General features: G+C 39.8%; 1 protein-coding gene across 8 annotated transcripts in view; it reads right to left on the minus strand.

Moving 5' to 3' along the window:
* The window catches only part of HECW2 (HECT, C2 and WW domain containing E3 ubiquitin protein ligase 2), a 410406-nt gene that overhangs the window by 123001 nt on the left and 272232 nt on the right, over window positions 1–15173 (minus strand). For all 8 annotated transcript variants that reach the window (XM_055089204.1, XM_028480351.2, XM_024115624.2 and 5 more), the window contains 3 exons: window positions 9791–9941; window positions 9010–9113; window positions 8036–8160 (listed from right to left, as the gene is read on the minus strand). In XM_055089204.1, coding sequence (XP_054945179.1) covers window positions 8036–8160; window positions 9010–9113; window positions 9791–9941 — 380 coding nt within the window. The remainder of the gene's footprint in view (window positions 1–8035; window positions 8161–9009; window positions 9114–9790; window positions 9942–15173) is intronic.

Below are 15173 nucleotides of genomic sequence, written 5' to 3' on the forward strand. Positions count from 1 at the left end.
AAAAAAAAAAAAAAAAAAAAAAAAAAGAATAGGTATTCTGATTTCATGCTTGGAAAATATCATCACTGCCTCCATAGCAAATGTATACAAAGGCTCACAAGGGAGCAGATATGAGCATCTGTATATATTATTCACTAAACAAAATTTATTGTAAACAACATCAAGTAACATTGTTTCCATAAGATATATGCTGGGATATGGAAACAGTCTTGTCTTAAGCAGGTGTTTCACAATATTTTTAATTATAAGGGATTTTACATTTTTCTCATCTAGCTAAAGAGTAAAATGGAGGGAAAACTGAACTTGTTGACAAAACTAATTAAACTATCAACTCATCTACCTTGCAATAGCGGGAATTTCTGTCTTATAAGAATATATTTAAGTATTTTGGAGCAATATTTTTCTTCATTAAGTAGTAAGGAGTGTAGAAGATGGAATTAATGTATTTCTAGAGAGTTTATTAAAAGCCGAAGTAATAATTATTTGGCATGTATGTTGGAAACATTATTCAGTTGCATATAATGACATGTATTTATGTATGACAATTATTAGACAAACACAGTCATACCAACTATAAAAGACATGACACTAATAATTAAATCTTGAATTATCAGGAGAAATGGTTTATCAAGACAATTTTGGAAGCAATCTGATCACAACCAGAAGAGGGCAGTAGAATATATCTTAAAGCAACAACCACGCAAAAACAGAAGAAAAAAAAAAATCCCAATATTTTGTTCCTCAAGTTTTCCTTTAGAGTTATGACACCTATATATCTACTTAATTTTGTTCTTTTCAATAAAGATGATTAGGTATCCACCAAAAAACTATTAGAACTAATAAATGAATTCAGCAAAGTTGTATGATACAAGATTAAAATACAGAAATCTGTTGCTTTTCTATACACTAATAATGAACTAACAGAAAAAGAAAGCAAAAAAAATATCTGTTTAAAATCACATGGAAAAGAATAAAATACCTAAGAATAAACTTAACCAAGAAGGTGAAAGACTTATACTCTGAAAACTATAAAAGATTGATGAAGGAAACTGAAAATACATAGAAATGGAAAGATCTTCTGCATCCTTGGATTGGAAGAATTAATATTGTTAAAATGTCCATGCTACCCAAAGCAATCTACAGATTTAATTCAATCCCTATGAAATACCCATGACATTTTTCATAGAACTAGAACAAAAAACCCTAAAATTTATATGGAACCACAAAAGACCATGAATTGCCAAAGCAATCTTGAGAAAAAAGAACAAAGCTGGAGGTATCATGCTCCCTGACTTCAGACTATATACAAAGCTACAGTAATCAAAACAGACTGGTACTGGCACAAAAACAGACACACAGAGCAATGGAACAGAATAGAGAGCCCAGAAATAAACCCACACACCTTGGGTCAATTAATCTATGACAAAGGAGGCAAGAATATGCAATGGAGAAAAGACAGTCTCTTTAATAAGTGGTGCTGGGAAAACTTGACAGCTACATGTAGAAGAATGAGATTAGAACATTTCCTCATACCATATACAAAAATAAACTCAAAATGGATTAAAGACTTAAATGTAAGACTTGAAACCATAAAACTCCTAGAAGAGAACATAGGCAAAACACTCTTTCACATAAATCACAGTAATATATATTTTTTGGATCTGTCTCGTAAGGCAAAAGAAATAAAAGCAAAAATAAACAAATGGGACCTAATTAAACAGACTGGTACTGGCACAAAAACAGACACACAGAGCAATGGAACAGAATAGAGAGCCCAGAAATAAACCCACACACCTTGGGTCAATTAATCTATGACAAAGGAGGCAAGAATATGCAATGGAGAAAAGACAGTCTCTTTAATAAGTGGTGCTGGGAAAACTTGACAGCTACATGTAGAAGAATGAGATTAGAACATTTCCTCATACCATATACAAAAATAAACTCAAAATGGATTAAAGACTTAAATGTAAGACTTGAAACCATAAAACTCCTAGAAGAGAACATAGGCAAAACACTCTTTCACATAAATCACAGTAATATATATTTTTTGGATCTGTCTCGTAAGGCAAAAGAAATAAAAGCAAAAATAAACAAATGGGACCTAATTAAACTTAAAAACTTTTGCACAGCAAAGGAAACCATCAACAAAAGACAACTTACTAAATGGGAGAAAATATTTACAAATAATATGACTAACAAGGGGTTAATATCCAAAATATATAAACAGCTTATATAACTCAATATCAAAAAAAAACAAACAACCCAATTAAAAATTGGGAAGAAGACTCAAATAGACATTTTTCCAAAGAATACATACAGATAGCTAACAGGCACAAGAAAGGATGCTCAACATCAGTAATCATCAGAGAAATGCAAGTCAAAAGCACAATGAGATATTACCTCACACCTGTCAGAGTGGCTATCATCAAAAAGTCTACAAATAACAAATGTTGGTGAGGATGTGGAGAGAAGGGAACTGTTGTACTCTGTTGGTGGGAATGTAAATTGGTGCACCCACTATGGAAAACAGTATGCTGGTTCCTCAAAAAACTAAAAATAGAACTATCATATGATCCAGCAATTCCACTCCTGGGTATATATCCAAAAAAAACAAAAACATTACTTTGAAAAGATACATGCACCCCAGGGCTTCCCGGGTGGTGCAGTGGTTGAGTCCGCCTGCTGATGCAGGTGACATGGGTTTGTGCCCCGGTCCGGGAAGATCCCACATGCCGCGGAGCGGCTAGGCCCATGAGCCATGGCCGCTGAGCCTGCGCGTCCGGAGCCTGTGCTCTGCAACGGGAGAGGCCACAACGGTGAGAGGTCTGCATACCGCAAAAAAAATAAAAAATAAAAAATTTAAAAATAAATACATAAATAAAGATACATGCACCCCAGTGTTCACAGCAGCATTGTTTACAATAGCCAAGATATGGAAGCAACCCAAGTGTCCATCAACAGATGAATAGTTAAAGAAGACAGAATGGAATATTACTCAGCCATAATAAATAATGAAATTCTGCCATTTGCAACAATGTGTATGGAACTAGGGAGTATTATGCTTACTGAAATAAGTCAGACAGAGAAAGACAAATACTGTATGTTATCACTTATATGTGAAATCAAAAAATAAGACAAACAAATATATATAACAAAACAGAAACAGACTCACAGATATAGAAAACAAACTAGTGGTTACCAGTGGGAAGAAGGGAGGGGGAGGTGCAAGATAGGAGTAGGGTATTAAGAGATACAAACCACTATGTATAAAATAGATGACCAACAAGGATATATTACACAGCACAGGGAAATAGCCATTATTTTGTAATAACTTGAAATGGAGTATAATCTATAAGAATATTGAATCACTATGCTGTACCCCTGAATCTAATGTAATATTGTAAACTAACTATACTTCAACAAAAAGAAATCATAAATTGCACACCGTAAAAAGATGGTAGCTTGAAATTGGCCACAGTGGGAATATTAACACTAAAGAAATCGGTAAATGCAAATCAGGCCCTGATATGTTTTATGGGCTGTCTAGACTAACAGTGAGTAAACTATAGACTCAGGGGCTGACTGGCTGTGTTTGCTAACCAAGTTTTATTGGAATACAACCACATCCATTCATTTACATGTTGTCCTTGGCCCAAAAGCTGAAAATATTTACACTCTGGCCCTTTCCAGAAAAAGTCTACTGACTTTTTCTAAATAATAAGTTCTAGACTTAAGAAATTGGTAAAGAAAATAAAATGCTAATAATACAGATTAAAGTTCAAATTATGCTGTTACATTGCAAATAGCGCATGCACGTGCACACACACACACAATGAAGAAAAGTAAGTCCAATATTCAAACACTATTATCTAGCTAAACAAAGAAGGTGCTGGCCTCACTGACAAAAGAGTGTGAGGAATGTCAGCTCTCCCTCCAAGATATGTGCCATATTCATCCACCTGTCACCATCTCCACTGCTGCTGCGCTAGTCCAAGTCCCTTCCATGTCTCACCACAGCGCCTTTTCACTTGTTTCCCTGCTGCCAATCTTGCCTTCTAAAACCCATTCTCAACACAGTAGGAAGAAGAAACTTTAAAAAATCAAAACTACACCCCCACAGGAACTCCCTTTAGAATAAAGCCCATTTAGAATGAAGCCCAAACTCCTTGCCAGATCACACAAGCCCTACATTTTGAAGCCGTGCTCACCTCTCTGACCGTACTATGTACCACATCAAACTCATTCCTGTCCTCAAGCCTTTGCTCTTCCTTGGCAAGGAAAGTTCTTCTCCAAGACCTTTGCCTTTCTGGCTTCTTGACATTGTACAACAGCTTGAGTATGGCTCCTTGGAAAGGCCTTGCCGTCCACCTGATCTAAACCAGCATCTGCAGTACCCGGGCCCCAAGTCACCCTAGCCCAGTCACCTGCACTGTTTCAGTCACCTCATGACACATTTCACTGTCTGCATTATCTTTTCTTGTTCACTAGTTGATCTTTATTCCACTGTATCCTGAGAGTCTCGAAGGTACTAGGCAAATCGTAGGCATTTAATAATTATTGCTTGAATGAATGCATGAACAAATGAACAAAGGAAAACTCATGTAACCTGACCCCAAGTCCAAAGCTCTTCCCACCACAGCACGACACTTTCTGTTTTAGACTGACAACTCTGAATGTATCCCATTCTTCCTTGTATGAAAGCCTACAATCTCCTGGAATTGTCATATACACGAGTTGAGTTTAGGTTCCTGTAACCTGGATTCTGCTTACCTTTCCAGGCTCAGATCTGACTTTCACTAGTGTCCCATGGTCTCCACACACCAGCAACACCAAACTGCTGTACTAGTAATTCGGTTTCAGTACTTCTATAGTAATTACTAAGACAGCCCTGCAACTTCATGGATCTCTTGTTTTGTAAATGTTGCTCCTTGGTGGGTAAGTAGAATAGAAACTGAAGAAGAGGACTCTTACATTCCCTTCTATTTACCTAGAGAGCTCTGGTCCATCTTATTTCTAGGGCAAGTTCCTATTCAATCTTTAAAACCTATCAGTCTTTAAAACCTACTCAGTCTTTAAAACCTACCCCAAATGCAAGCCCAGCTACGGCTCCTCCCGTATGCCTTCTCCCCAGAGTTAATCACGCACCCCAGCAGGATATCTTCTACAACCTTCCATCATGGCACTTACAACTCTGCTCACTGCATTGGAATGTGTTTTCAAGTCTGGGGCTCCAGAGCCCACAGTTGCTGTCAATTTTGTATCTCTAGGACTTAGTGCCTGGTATACAGTAGGGAATAAACCACTGTTGCTACACTGAATGCCTCTTGCATGAAATCTGAGAACAGCCTTCTCCCAAGTCCTCTCTCTTCCAAGATAAACCTATAAACCATGAGATAATGATCAGTATGTTAACTGATCAATAAATATGTGCATACTAATAGCCTCGCCAACAGCTCCTGGTGATTGGACTATGCTGACTTCTACGTTTCCCAACAGTCTACTCTATTTTTCCTAAGGCATATAATCTGTCTGGTTAAATTCAAAACGTTCTTACATTCATTCCTTCAACAATCCTCTCAAGAGTCCTCTTCTTCAGTTTCTATTCTATTTACCCACCAAAGCCTGCCAACTCTCTGCCTGTGATTCTCTCATGCTGGATCCTTCCTTGTTATTTCCTCACCTCCTAGTCTAGGCTCTTATCAGCTCCAGCCACGACCAATGGGTTATATACAGCTGGATGTCTGTGGCCAGGGTCTCCCCGCTCCCCCGTTCTAAAGCGCTCCAGGTGCAGCTAAGACAACCTTCCCCTAATTAAAACCTCCAGGAAGCCGCTTCCTCAGCCCTCAGAGACTTGCGGGACAGTGCCTGCCTTGCCCGCCCTGTTACCCCCAGCACCTTGCAGAAACGCAAAGCTCCTTCTCGATGCCTCCACACCTAGTCCAGTTTCGAGCTGTTTACTTGAGCGTTAGCTGACCCAGCAAGATGAACTCCTGTGTCAGACCAAAGCCCTACAGGCGTTTCTTGTTTGTTCTTTTTCCCATCCCTAATGGCCAGTTTTTCACCAAGTCATGTGGACTCTACCTTCAAAATAGCTCTTGAGCCCATGCACTTCTCTCCATCTGCATGCCAACACCCGTATTCCAGCCATCACTGCCTTTCCCTTGGACCGTGAAGAGCCTCCGTTCTCATCACCCTGCTTCCACCCTTGCCTTTCTATGCTCTCCAAATCCATGCATGTCACACTCCAAGTGCATGATGGCTTCCCGCTGCTCAGAATAGAATCTGAATCCCCTGCCATGTCCCATAGGCAAATCTATGATCTGGATCTTGCTGACTTTCCAACGTAGTATCACACCACCCCCTCTTTCTGTCGTGACACAGCAGCCCCTCTGCCCTCTTCTGAGCCCTGGGGTCCCTGCACTTCCTGTTTCAACTGCTTGAAATGAGCTTCCCCTGGCTTTTCCCATGGTTGATGATTTCTCATCTTTCAACTTCCAACTCAAAAACGATTTCTTCAGAGAGGTATTCTAGAACCATCTTTCTAAGGTAGCCTTCATTCTCGGATAAGAACTTGATCTTATTGCCCACTGTGTCTGCAGCACCTACCATAATTTCTAGCATAAACCGTGTTTTCAGTAATATTTATTGGATGATTAAAATAACTCACTATGCATATAGGACATGTTTTTCACTTCTGTCTTTGCTCACGCATACCCTTCACCTAGAAGGCCCTCCTACTCCTTTCTGTTTTAACCAGCCAGTGTCCGTTATTTATTCTGAGACAATTTAAGATTTACATCACAAAGAAATGCTTCCTAACCAACTTTCCTATCACACTCTAATTTTTTTCTTCACACACACATGCGCGCGTGCGCCAAAACATAAGTTTTGGCTTAAACTATATAATATTTTCAAACACTTCTCTTTCCTTCTAGAAATGTTTGAGATAAATATCATGCTCAGGATCAGAGAACAGGTATGTAACATTTTCCACTGTCACCCCATGGACTTCATATACCCTAGTGCCTCCAGGAGGTTAACACTTCCTGAGTAAAATTAAAACCTCCCATTCCAGACGGTAATTCCAAAATGAATGTGGGAAAGGGGCACATGAACAGAGCTGGAGAAACTGATAGTCATGAGGACTTAATGGGGTGGGGGGATTGGGAGCTAGCGAGGGGTTTCTTGGTTAAGGAACCAAGATCAGGAAAGGGGTAGAATTTTTGTTAAAAGTCAAGACTGGGGGAAATGAAAGAAAACAAGTGAAGGAGACACTCAAAATGATTTCTCTCTATTTAAACAATGATGAAAAGGCTGACGATTTTGATAACCTTCTGGTTACCAAAAGGTTGACTCTTTTAGCTGATGTTAACATTTTTAGGCCTCTAGCAAAATTACAGAGGGAGGGCTTCTAAAGAATAGACATATTAGTAAAAGGAGGGAAATTTAAATCTACTTCATCCTAAACACATCACCATTCCCCCTCCTCCCACTAGCTTCCCCCCAAAAAATCCTGATCTCCCATACAAACCTCATGTATCTTTAAAATATTCCTCTATTTATGGATTTATTTTTTCAGATTACAGCAAAGTATACATTTTATATTCATTCTTTCTTTTGGAGAGCCCGTCCCGATATCTCAAAGCTCAATCTGACCAATGCCTGTTGTCAGTTCTCAGATATTTGGTTATACTTGTGCATGCAAAACAAGGTGGTCATTAAGAGCACAGACTCTGGAGTCAGCATCTCTGGGATTTTAACCCCAGCAATCCCACTTAGTAGCTGTATAACCTTGAGCATGTTATTTAAGCTCTCTGTGCCTCAGTTTCTTCATCTGGAAAAATGGAAGTTTTATCTAACTCATAGGTTTGTTTGGACTAAATGGGTTAAGCCATGGGTAGTGCTTAACACTGAGCATGGAACACATGTGGTGCTCAGTAAACTTAGCCATTTTCATTCTGTTATGACGTAAACGAGGATAATTTCCTTTGGCCTGGTGCTCTTTCTCTCACATCCTCTCGGATTTGATACTCACAGGGTTAGAATGCAGCACAGTGAAGAACTCTGGGCTGATGAGGAACTTCACGGGGGGAGACTGTAACAGCAACGTGAGCCTGGATCTGGAGGTAGAGTGGGGCGGGACGTTCTCCCGTCGGAAATCTAGACGGGGCAGACCACAGAGGCTTTCAGGGAGGTCTCTGCACGCACTGGAAACATCTACTCACTTCCGTCTATATTTTAAAACAACACCTATATCATTTGTTATTATTTTAATCCCCCAAACACTTTTTTCTTTTCTGTAAATTCATGCATAAAACCCAATTGCTCTCCATCACATTAAAATGGAATTCAATAATATTTCTAGTCACTATTAACATTTTTTAAAATAAATTTATTTATTTTTGGCTGCTTTCGGTTTTTGTTGCTGCGGGCTTTCTCTAGTTGTGGCGAGTGGGGGCTACTCTTCGTGGCAGTGCGCAGGCTTTTCTCATTGCGGTGGCTTCTGTTGTTGCGGAGCATGGGCTCTAGGCGCACGGGCTTCAGTAGTTGTGGCTCGCAGGCTCTAGAGTGCAGGCTCAGTAGGTATGGCGCACGGGCTTAGTTCCTCTGTGGCATGTGGGATCTTCCTGGACCAGGGCTCGAACCTGTGTCCCCTGCATTGGCTGGCGGATTCTTTACCACTGCACCAACAGGCAGGTCCCCACTATTAACATTTTAATGCATCCTTAGATTTTACAAGTAATCAGATTCCATCTTATTCTACTCTCCCACAGATCCCGAGATTAAAGTAATTTATATCCTGTTTGGTTTTGCGATTCTTTTCTTAGTACTAATAAAAAGTCGAGGATTGGAAGAGGTGTCTGGTGAATTCGACTTTTTGAGTTGAATTACCTGGTCTTAGTGAAGATCAAAAGTCCTTTTAAAGAAAGCTTCATTTCTTGGAAATCCTTACGTACTTGTTTTCTATTTTTGCGAGATTACAAAACAAACCAACCCAAAGGCTCTTACCTGCACTGGCTTGGTGAAAGTCGGCTTCCTCCCCTGCCGCATCAATCGCATTGCTATTTTCCTCAGGCCTCTCGTTAGTCATGGTTCTGCGGATACTCTGGTATCTAAAATCAGGAGCCTAGAGTTACAACACAGCAACCTCTAAAACATGGGGCTCAACTGCTCCCCCAGAGCCCAGAAGTTTTCACCATCTTCCCAGCCTTGACCATTTGCTCCCCAAACCCCCATACCCTGACCTTCTGGGCCATCTGTTAAGTAAATCCACTGGATTTAATTTCTTCTGTCCATAGTCTGTGGAACATTTTCTTAAAAAATTAATAAAACTTTAAAAAACATTGTGGCCTTTAACCAAAGGAAACTAAATTCCTATTTGTTAAAGAAAAGAACAACTTTTGTTCCATAGCAATTAGTTTTTGAAAAAGAAGGATAGATTTTTAAAAGCTTAGGTAACTAATAAAGATGCATGACGAACGAAGATTCTAGAAATTTAAAAAGCTATCTGGCTTCAAATGACAAGTGTCTATGCTCTGTTTTACTAAAAATCAATGCCTTGGGTGGACGAAAGGGGTCATCATTACTTATTTCCTCTCTAGTTTCTAAGCAAGCTGTGGATGTGTGCGCTTATTGATCTTTAACCAAGAGACATTCAATGAAGTCTATGAATCTAGAGAAGTGACAGCTCCACCTGAATGACAGGACACCCAGAGATGAAAGAGGCAACCGTGGTTTCCATTTTGCACTGTGTAAAAATTAGCCCGACCACAAAAGTGCCCATCCTCACCGCCGGTTCAGCTGCTCCATCTGCTGTATGGAGTTGGACCTCTGCAGCACCTGCGGGGCAGGGGGCGCTGTGGGCCGCTGCCAAGTCGTGGTTCTGTTTACGTGATCCACGTAGAAGATCCTGCCATGGCTGTCAATGCGTGCCTCCCAGTCTACACAGCAGCAGTGCACGGAGAGGGATTAGGAGGAGAAGCTGAAGCCATTAATGTGGTTCATCAAGCAGCACATGTTTTCTCCCTCACATGCTACACTTTGGGGCTAATAACGTATACCTGGGTGCATAATCCAGCACTTCCCCCCAGTCCACTCCAGAATCTGTTTGACCGGTTAGTAAAACAGCTCCTGTGAGGATAACCAACGCCTTAAAGAATCCCTGAATGTAGGGGATCCTCTCAGATCCGCCCACAATGCTTATCCTTCACGTATGAGCGCCAGTGTTTAAAAATTACTAGTTGGTATCATAATATTTTAGATATTCACATCAAAATTGGTACTGATGTTTATTTTCACCAAAACTTGATTTTTCTGGTTTTTTTTTTCCAACTTAGATGAAAGACTCACAGCTGGAAATTTCCACGTGTATATTTACACACAATTTTAGTAGACGTAGTCTTCGGAAGAACGTAGTGCCAGCCTAGTCATCAAACAGTATCATTATCTACAAACTTCCATTTACACTTTCCCAAAGAGGAATACATTTTCAGAGCAAGGTTAATGACTTGTCTCCAACCTCAAATAAATACAATGTTTTAAAAGATTATTTAATTTTATGTTTAAGCAATCTCTTTCAATGTGTTAGTCTTTGTAAACAAATATGTAAGAGCATGTTCAGTAAAAACAGCAAGCAGAGTAGTTTTCAGGGCCAGCCATCCGACCTCTGTGAATTCTCTAAAAGGCCATTCCCCTATAAAAATAAGCAGAGCGCGAGCTGATCTTTACAAAAGGCAATAATTTTTAAATTGATTGCAATTGGGAAGGGTGATTTATATAGGAACATATGAAAACAGCAGAGATCTATTCTTTAACCAGGAAAGTTCTTTATACATTGCTATTTCTTTGACAAATATGTTTTGAAATTAATAAGCACCTTTCTCTTGAGCAGCTCTGTTAATTTCAAAACTCTCCATGTGATCACACAGCTTATCAGCAGACACCATGGGGTCTAATCCTAGAGACCAGGATGAAAGCATGTTTGCTCCTGACCAGCTATGGCATTTACTCTGGAGGTGAACGGAACAAGTATTCCAACAGAGCCCTTAGGATTGCAAAAACCTGCACGGTAGATCCCAGCCAGCACCAGAAGACCATTGAAGACTGCCTCAGCTGTGAGTGGAAGGATTTCTTTTTGTTGATTTCAGCCGATCATAATTTATGACACATGGCAAGGGAAAGAAAAATTTTCTGTGAGGAAAAGCACCACACAGACAACAAACAACTCCATGTCACTCATGCTCCAAGGTAACACGGACTCACAATGAAGCAGGCTGCCAAGAATGAATTATTCGGGCACAGCTACAATCCCATCAGTAGGACATTTCCAAAAGGCCTCCTGCTCAGCCTGCCATATACACTGACAAACAGTAAGTACATAAAGGCATTTTCAGGAACCATTTTCTAAAACCTTTGATCCATTCCATTGTTTTGCTCTGCTCCTTGCATACTTTCCCATCTCAAAGATTCTGAGAACAAGTATTCCCACTGCATTCCTCTCTCATAAGAGCCAGGATAATTCAAGCACATACTATATGTCAAATCAAATGCATATGGAAACAAATGACCATTCCTTCCCCCCAAGAATGTTTACAGTAGCTTCCAATTTTTAAAAAAATTGTAGGATAGGTCAATTAGGGATAAAAACAGAACAGAAACCAACTAAAGGAAGCAGAGAGAGAGAGATTCTGCCAAGCTCCCAAGATAAGGTTGTCACTACAACTTGGCTCTAAGTTTTCTGGCAGTTACAGCAGAAAAGAAAACACACTGTTGCATACTTTCCATTCTCTGACAAAAGAATATTTAAAAAGTATCTTCAAAGATGGAACTTTTTCCTTGAATAAATTATACAAGAATTTACCCCAAGAAATGTGACCTGTATGCGGGCCACATGGGTAGGAAAATGGATGAGGGGGTATTTCCAAATATATTCACCACTGTGCCTCCTTGCACATAGCATGTAATGAATGAACAAATCATTTAAATAACGTAAATCTATTAAAAAATGATTCTTGTTATGGTTACCGTGGGGTCGGGGGGGAGGGATAAACTGGAAGATTGGGATTGACATCAACACACTACTATATATAAAATAGATAACTAATAAGGACCTACTGTATAGCACAGGGAACTCTACTCAATACTCTGTAATGGGAAAAGAATCTAAAAAGAGTAGATATATGTGAATTACTTTTCTGTACACTTTGCTGTACACCTAAAACTAACCCAACATTGTAAATCAACTATACTCCAATAAAAATTTTAAAAAATGATCTTGTATTCACTTTCCACAAAGGCCAGGAATAACCTTAAAAAGAGTAGATATATGTATATGTATAACTGATTCACTTTGCTGTACACCTAAAACTAACCCAACATTGTAAATCAACTATACTCCAATAAAAATTTTAAAAAATGATCTTGTATTCACTTTCCACAAAGGCCAGGAATAACCTTAATTTGTATTTCAATAAAGACATTTCTATGCAATGGGAAAAACAAGAAAACAAGGTCCAAAAATTTGTTTTCTAAGAATATGGGATGTTGGATGCACATTAAGATTCTCCCTATCAAATATCATATCTTTAAATTGAGGTTGTTACTTAAGTCCCCATAAAGAGAAATGCTATACTGCTGGTTTCAAGTGGACACTTGGCATTGAACTGGGAAAGACTGTTATGCTATTGGCTTATTCGTGAACTACATATCTACTCTTACCCAAGCGGTCAATACCCTTCCATCCAGGCAAGACAGCAGAGGTGCCTGTAGGAAGGTCAGTCCTCTATCATTATCTATTCACGGGGGTGGGGATATGGTTGCTTTAATATCTTATAAGTATTTACATGAGGCCTGGTTTGTTCTTGGTTAAGAAAGCATATGAGAACACATGGCCTGGTATCAGTTTCTTTCACAGACAATACTAAAGTCACACAGGCAGGGTTAGAAGACTAGGATCTTGGCATTTACTTTCCTGTCTTGCCACATTGTAAACTGGGGTACATAATCAGTGTGCAGTGAGACTGAGAGCAATGTGTTGTGTGTGTGTGTGTGTGTGTGTGTGTGTGTGTGTGTGTGTGTGTGTGTGTGTAATGCACTAGATTAGCAAGTAGAAGGCCTGAATCTGGCCATGGCTTTGTCATACCTTTGCTACATGACCTTCAACAAATTACTACACCTCTATGGCCCACAGTTTCTTTACCTAAAAAATTAGAAGACAGAGGTAAACATTGCGAAGGTCCCTTTCAGTTCTAAAATAACATGAATCTGCAATGACACCCATTTTATCACATTAGGTTCAGGAAGGACCTAGCAACATCTTACGTCTAGGCCAGAATTTCCAAAATCGATTCTAAGTTAATTAAGCCTTTGGGGCCAGGGGCTTTGGGGTCCTGAGGAGTAGGGCTGCTGAACCACCTGCCAACCCCACTTTAAACACTGCAGCTCCAATATTATCTGTTGTGCATATTAGTCTTCCACATAAGGTTTCACTCCCATAGAGAGCTTCACAGCAATAATAAAGTTTGAAAACTATTATCTAGAGAATGTTTCTCAAGGTGTGGGATTCTGACAGTATGTGTCAGAATCACTATGAGGATCAATAAAAATGCAGATGCCAAGGACACACCCCAGCTCTCCAAAATCAGACTATCTGAAGCCAGGACTCAGTTATCTACATTTTTAACAAACTTCCCAGGTGATTCCTAGACACACTAAAATTTAAGGAACACTGACGTAAATGAACAAGAACTCAAAACAGCCGCTAACTTACTGGACAAACCCATGGAGCTAATGCTGGATTTCTTAGAGGTCATGAAGTGCGGGCTCACAAGAAATTAAATTTCAGCCTAAATACCCCAAACTGAAATCCAGGAGCAAGTGGACACTTAAGACACCCTGAGATTCAAATGCAATAGCCCCCTTTAAATAGCTGGACATGAAGGGTAAGTCAGAGAGTTAGCATGAAAATCTATGCCAAGCCACTGACACAGCATTAATCCCAGATGCAGGGAGGTAGAGCCGGGAAGGTCTTAGATATTTTCAACTTTTAGAATCAATATACGTAGGCAGGGGGCAGGGGTCCTCCCTAAGGCCCCGCTTCATCTCATCACTCTTCTTTCTCGCTCCTCTCAATCTAGACCTTGGTCTCCACTGGACCACCCAGGTGATTAGATGGGGACGTGAACACATCTCAGTAAGTGCTGAGACTGGGAAGAAGGTCAATGTCTAGACAGGATGAATCACCTGTCAGGGGAAGCCAGCACTGAACTGTCTGCTACGTAACTCAAAGCGGTGAGAGGACTGAGTAGGGAACTGACCGGGTTGTAACTGGATTGAGGAAAATGAAGTACCTGAATATTGTGAAGTAAGTTTATAAACCCACTGTAAAAATTATAATAACCGTGGTATCCTCACCAAAATGGTGAGATGATGAAGTTACAATAAACTAAAGGTACTTTTAAGGAAAAAAGCTTTGTGATAGATGCCAGAAATCAGTGTTCCATGGATTATTTTTTCCTTATTTAAACACTCAGAGAAGTATGATACCATTTGTATAAAGTACGAAAGTAAGTTAAACGTCTATGCTCTGGGGAGTCAGGACAGTGGGTCCCCTTTGCCCCTTCAGGAGTGGGGGTTGGAGACTGGTAGCGGGGCACAAGGTGCCTCCCAGGGACCACAGATGTGGTGCTGACTGCCCAGGTGGGCACAGTTTGGGAGAATTCAGCAGGCTGAATGTGCTCTTTTCTGCATGTACCTTATATTTGGAAAAAAGGTTTAAAAAAATCTCAAATAGCTGCATATTTTGGACCTTAATATTCGATTTTTAAGGAAGTAGGTTTTTAGATTAAAAGCGTGAATTTTTTTCTCCAAACTTAACTTTTAGGTTCTAGAGAATAAGAGCCCCTAGCTTTAAACAGGGTAGAAATTCTATAAGATTAATTGTACTTCTCAGATTCATTACCTTCTTTTAAACCTTCATTTCAAAGGATGCTTTAATAACAAAAGTGCACAACCACAAAAAATGATAAACATCCCCCTGTGTTTTTCCAGAGCTACTCATCTGAACCCACCACATTAAGTAATACACTAGTCCTAAAAATATGGCAGTAAGCCTGGGAACCTATAAGAGTCCACTGTGGACTGTTCATCCGGAATCTATTCCTATTCCTATCCTT

The sequence above is a fragment of the Physeter macrocephalus genome, chromosome 2 (genome assembly GCF_002837175.3).
Source record: "Physeter macrocephalus isolate SW-GA chromosome 2, ASM283717v5, whole genome shotgun sequence".
NCBI classification, from domain to species: Eukaryota; Metazoa; Chordata; class Mammalia; order Artiodactyla; family Physeteridae; genus Physeter; species Physeter macrocephalus.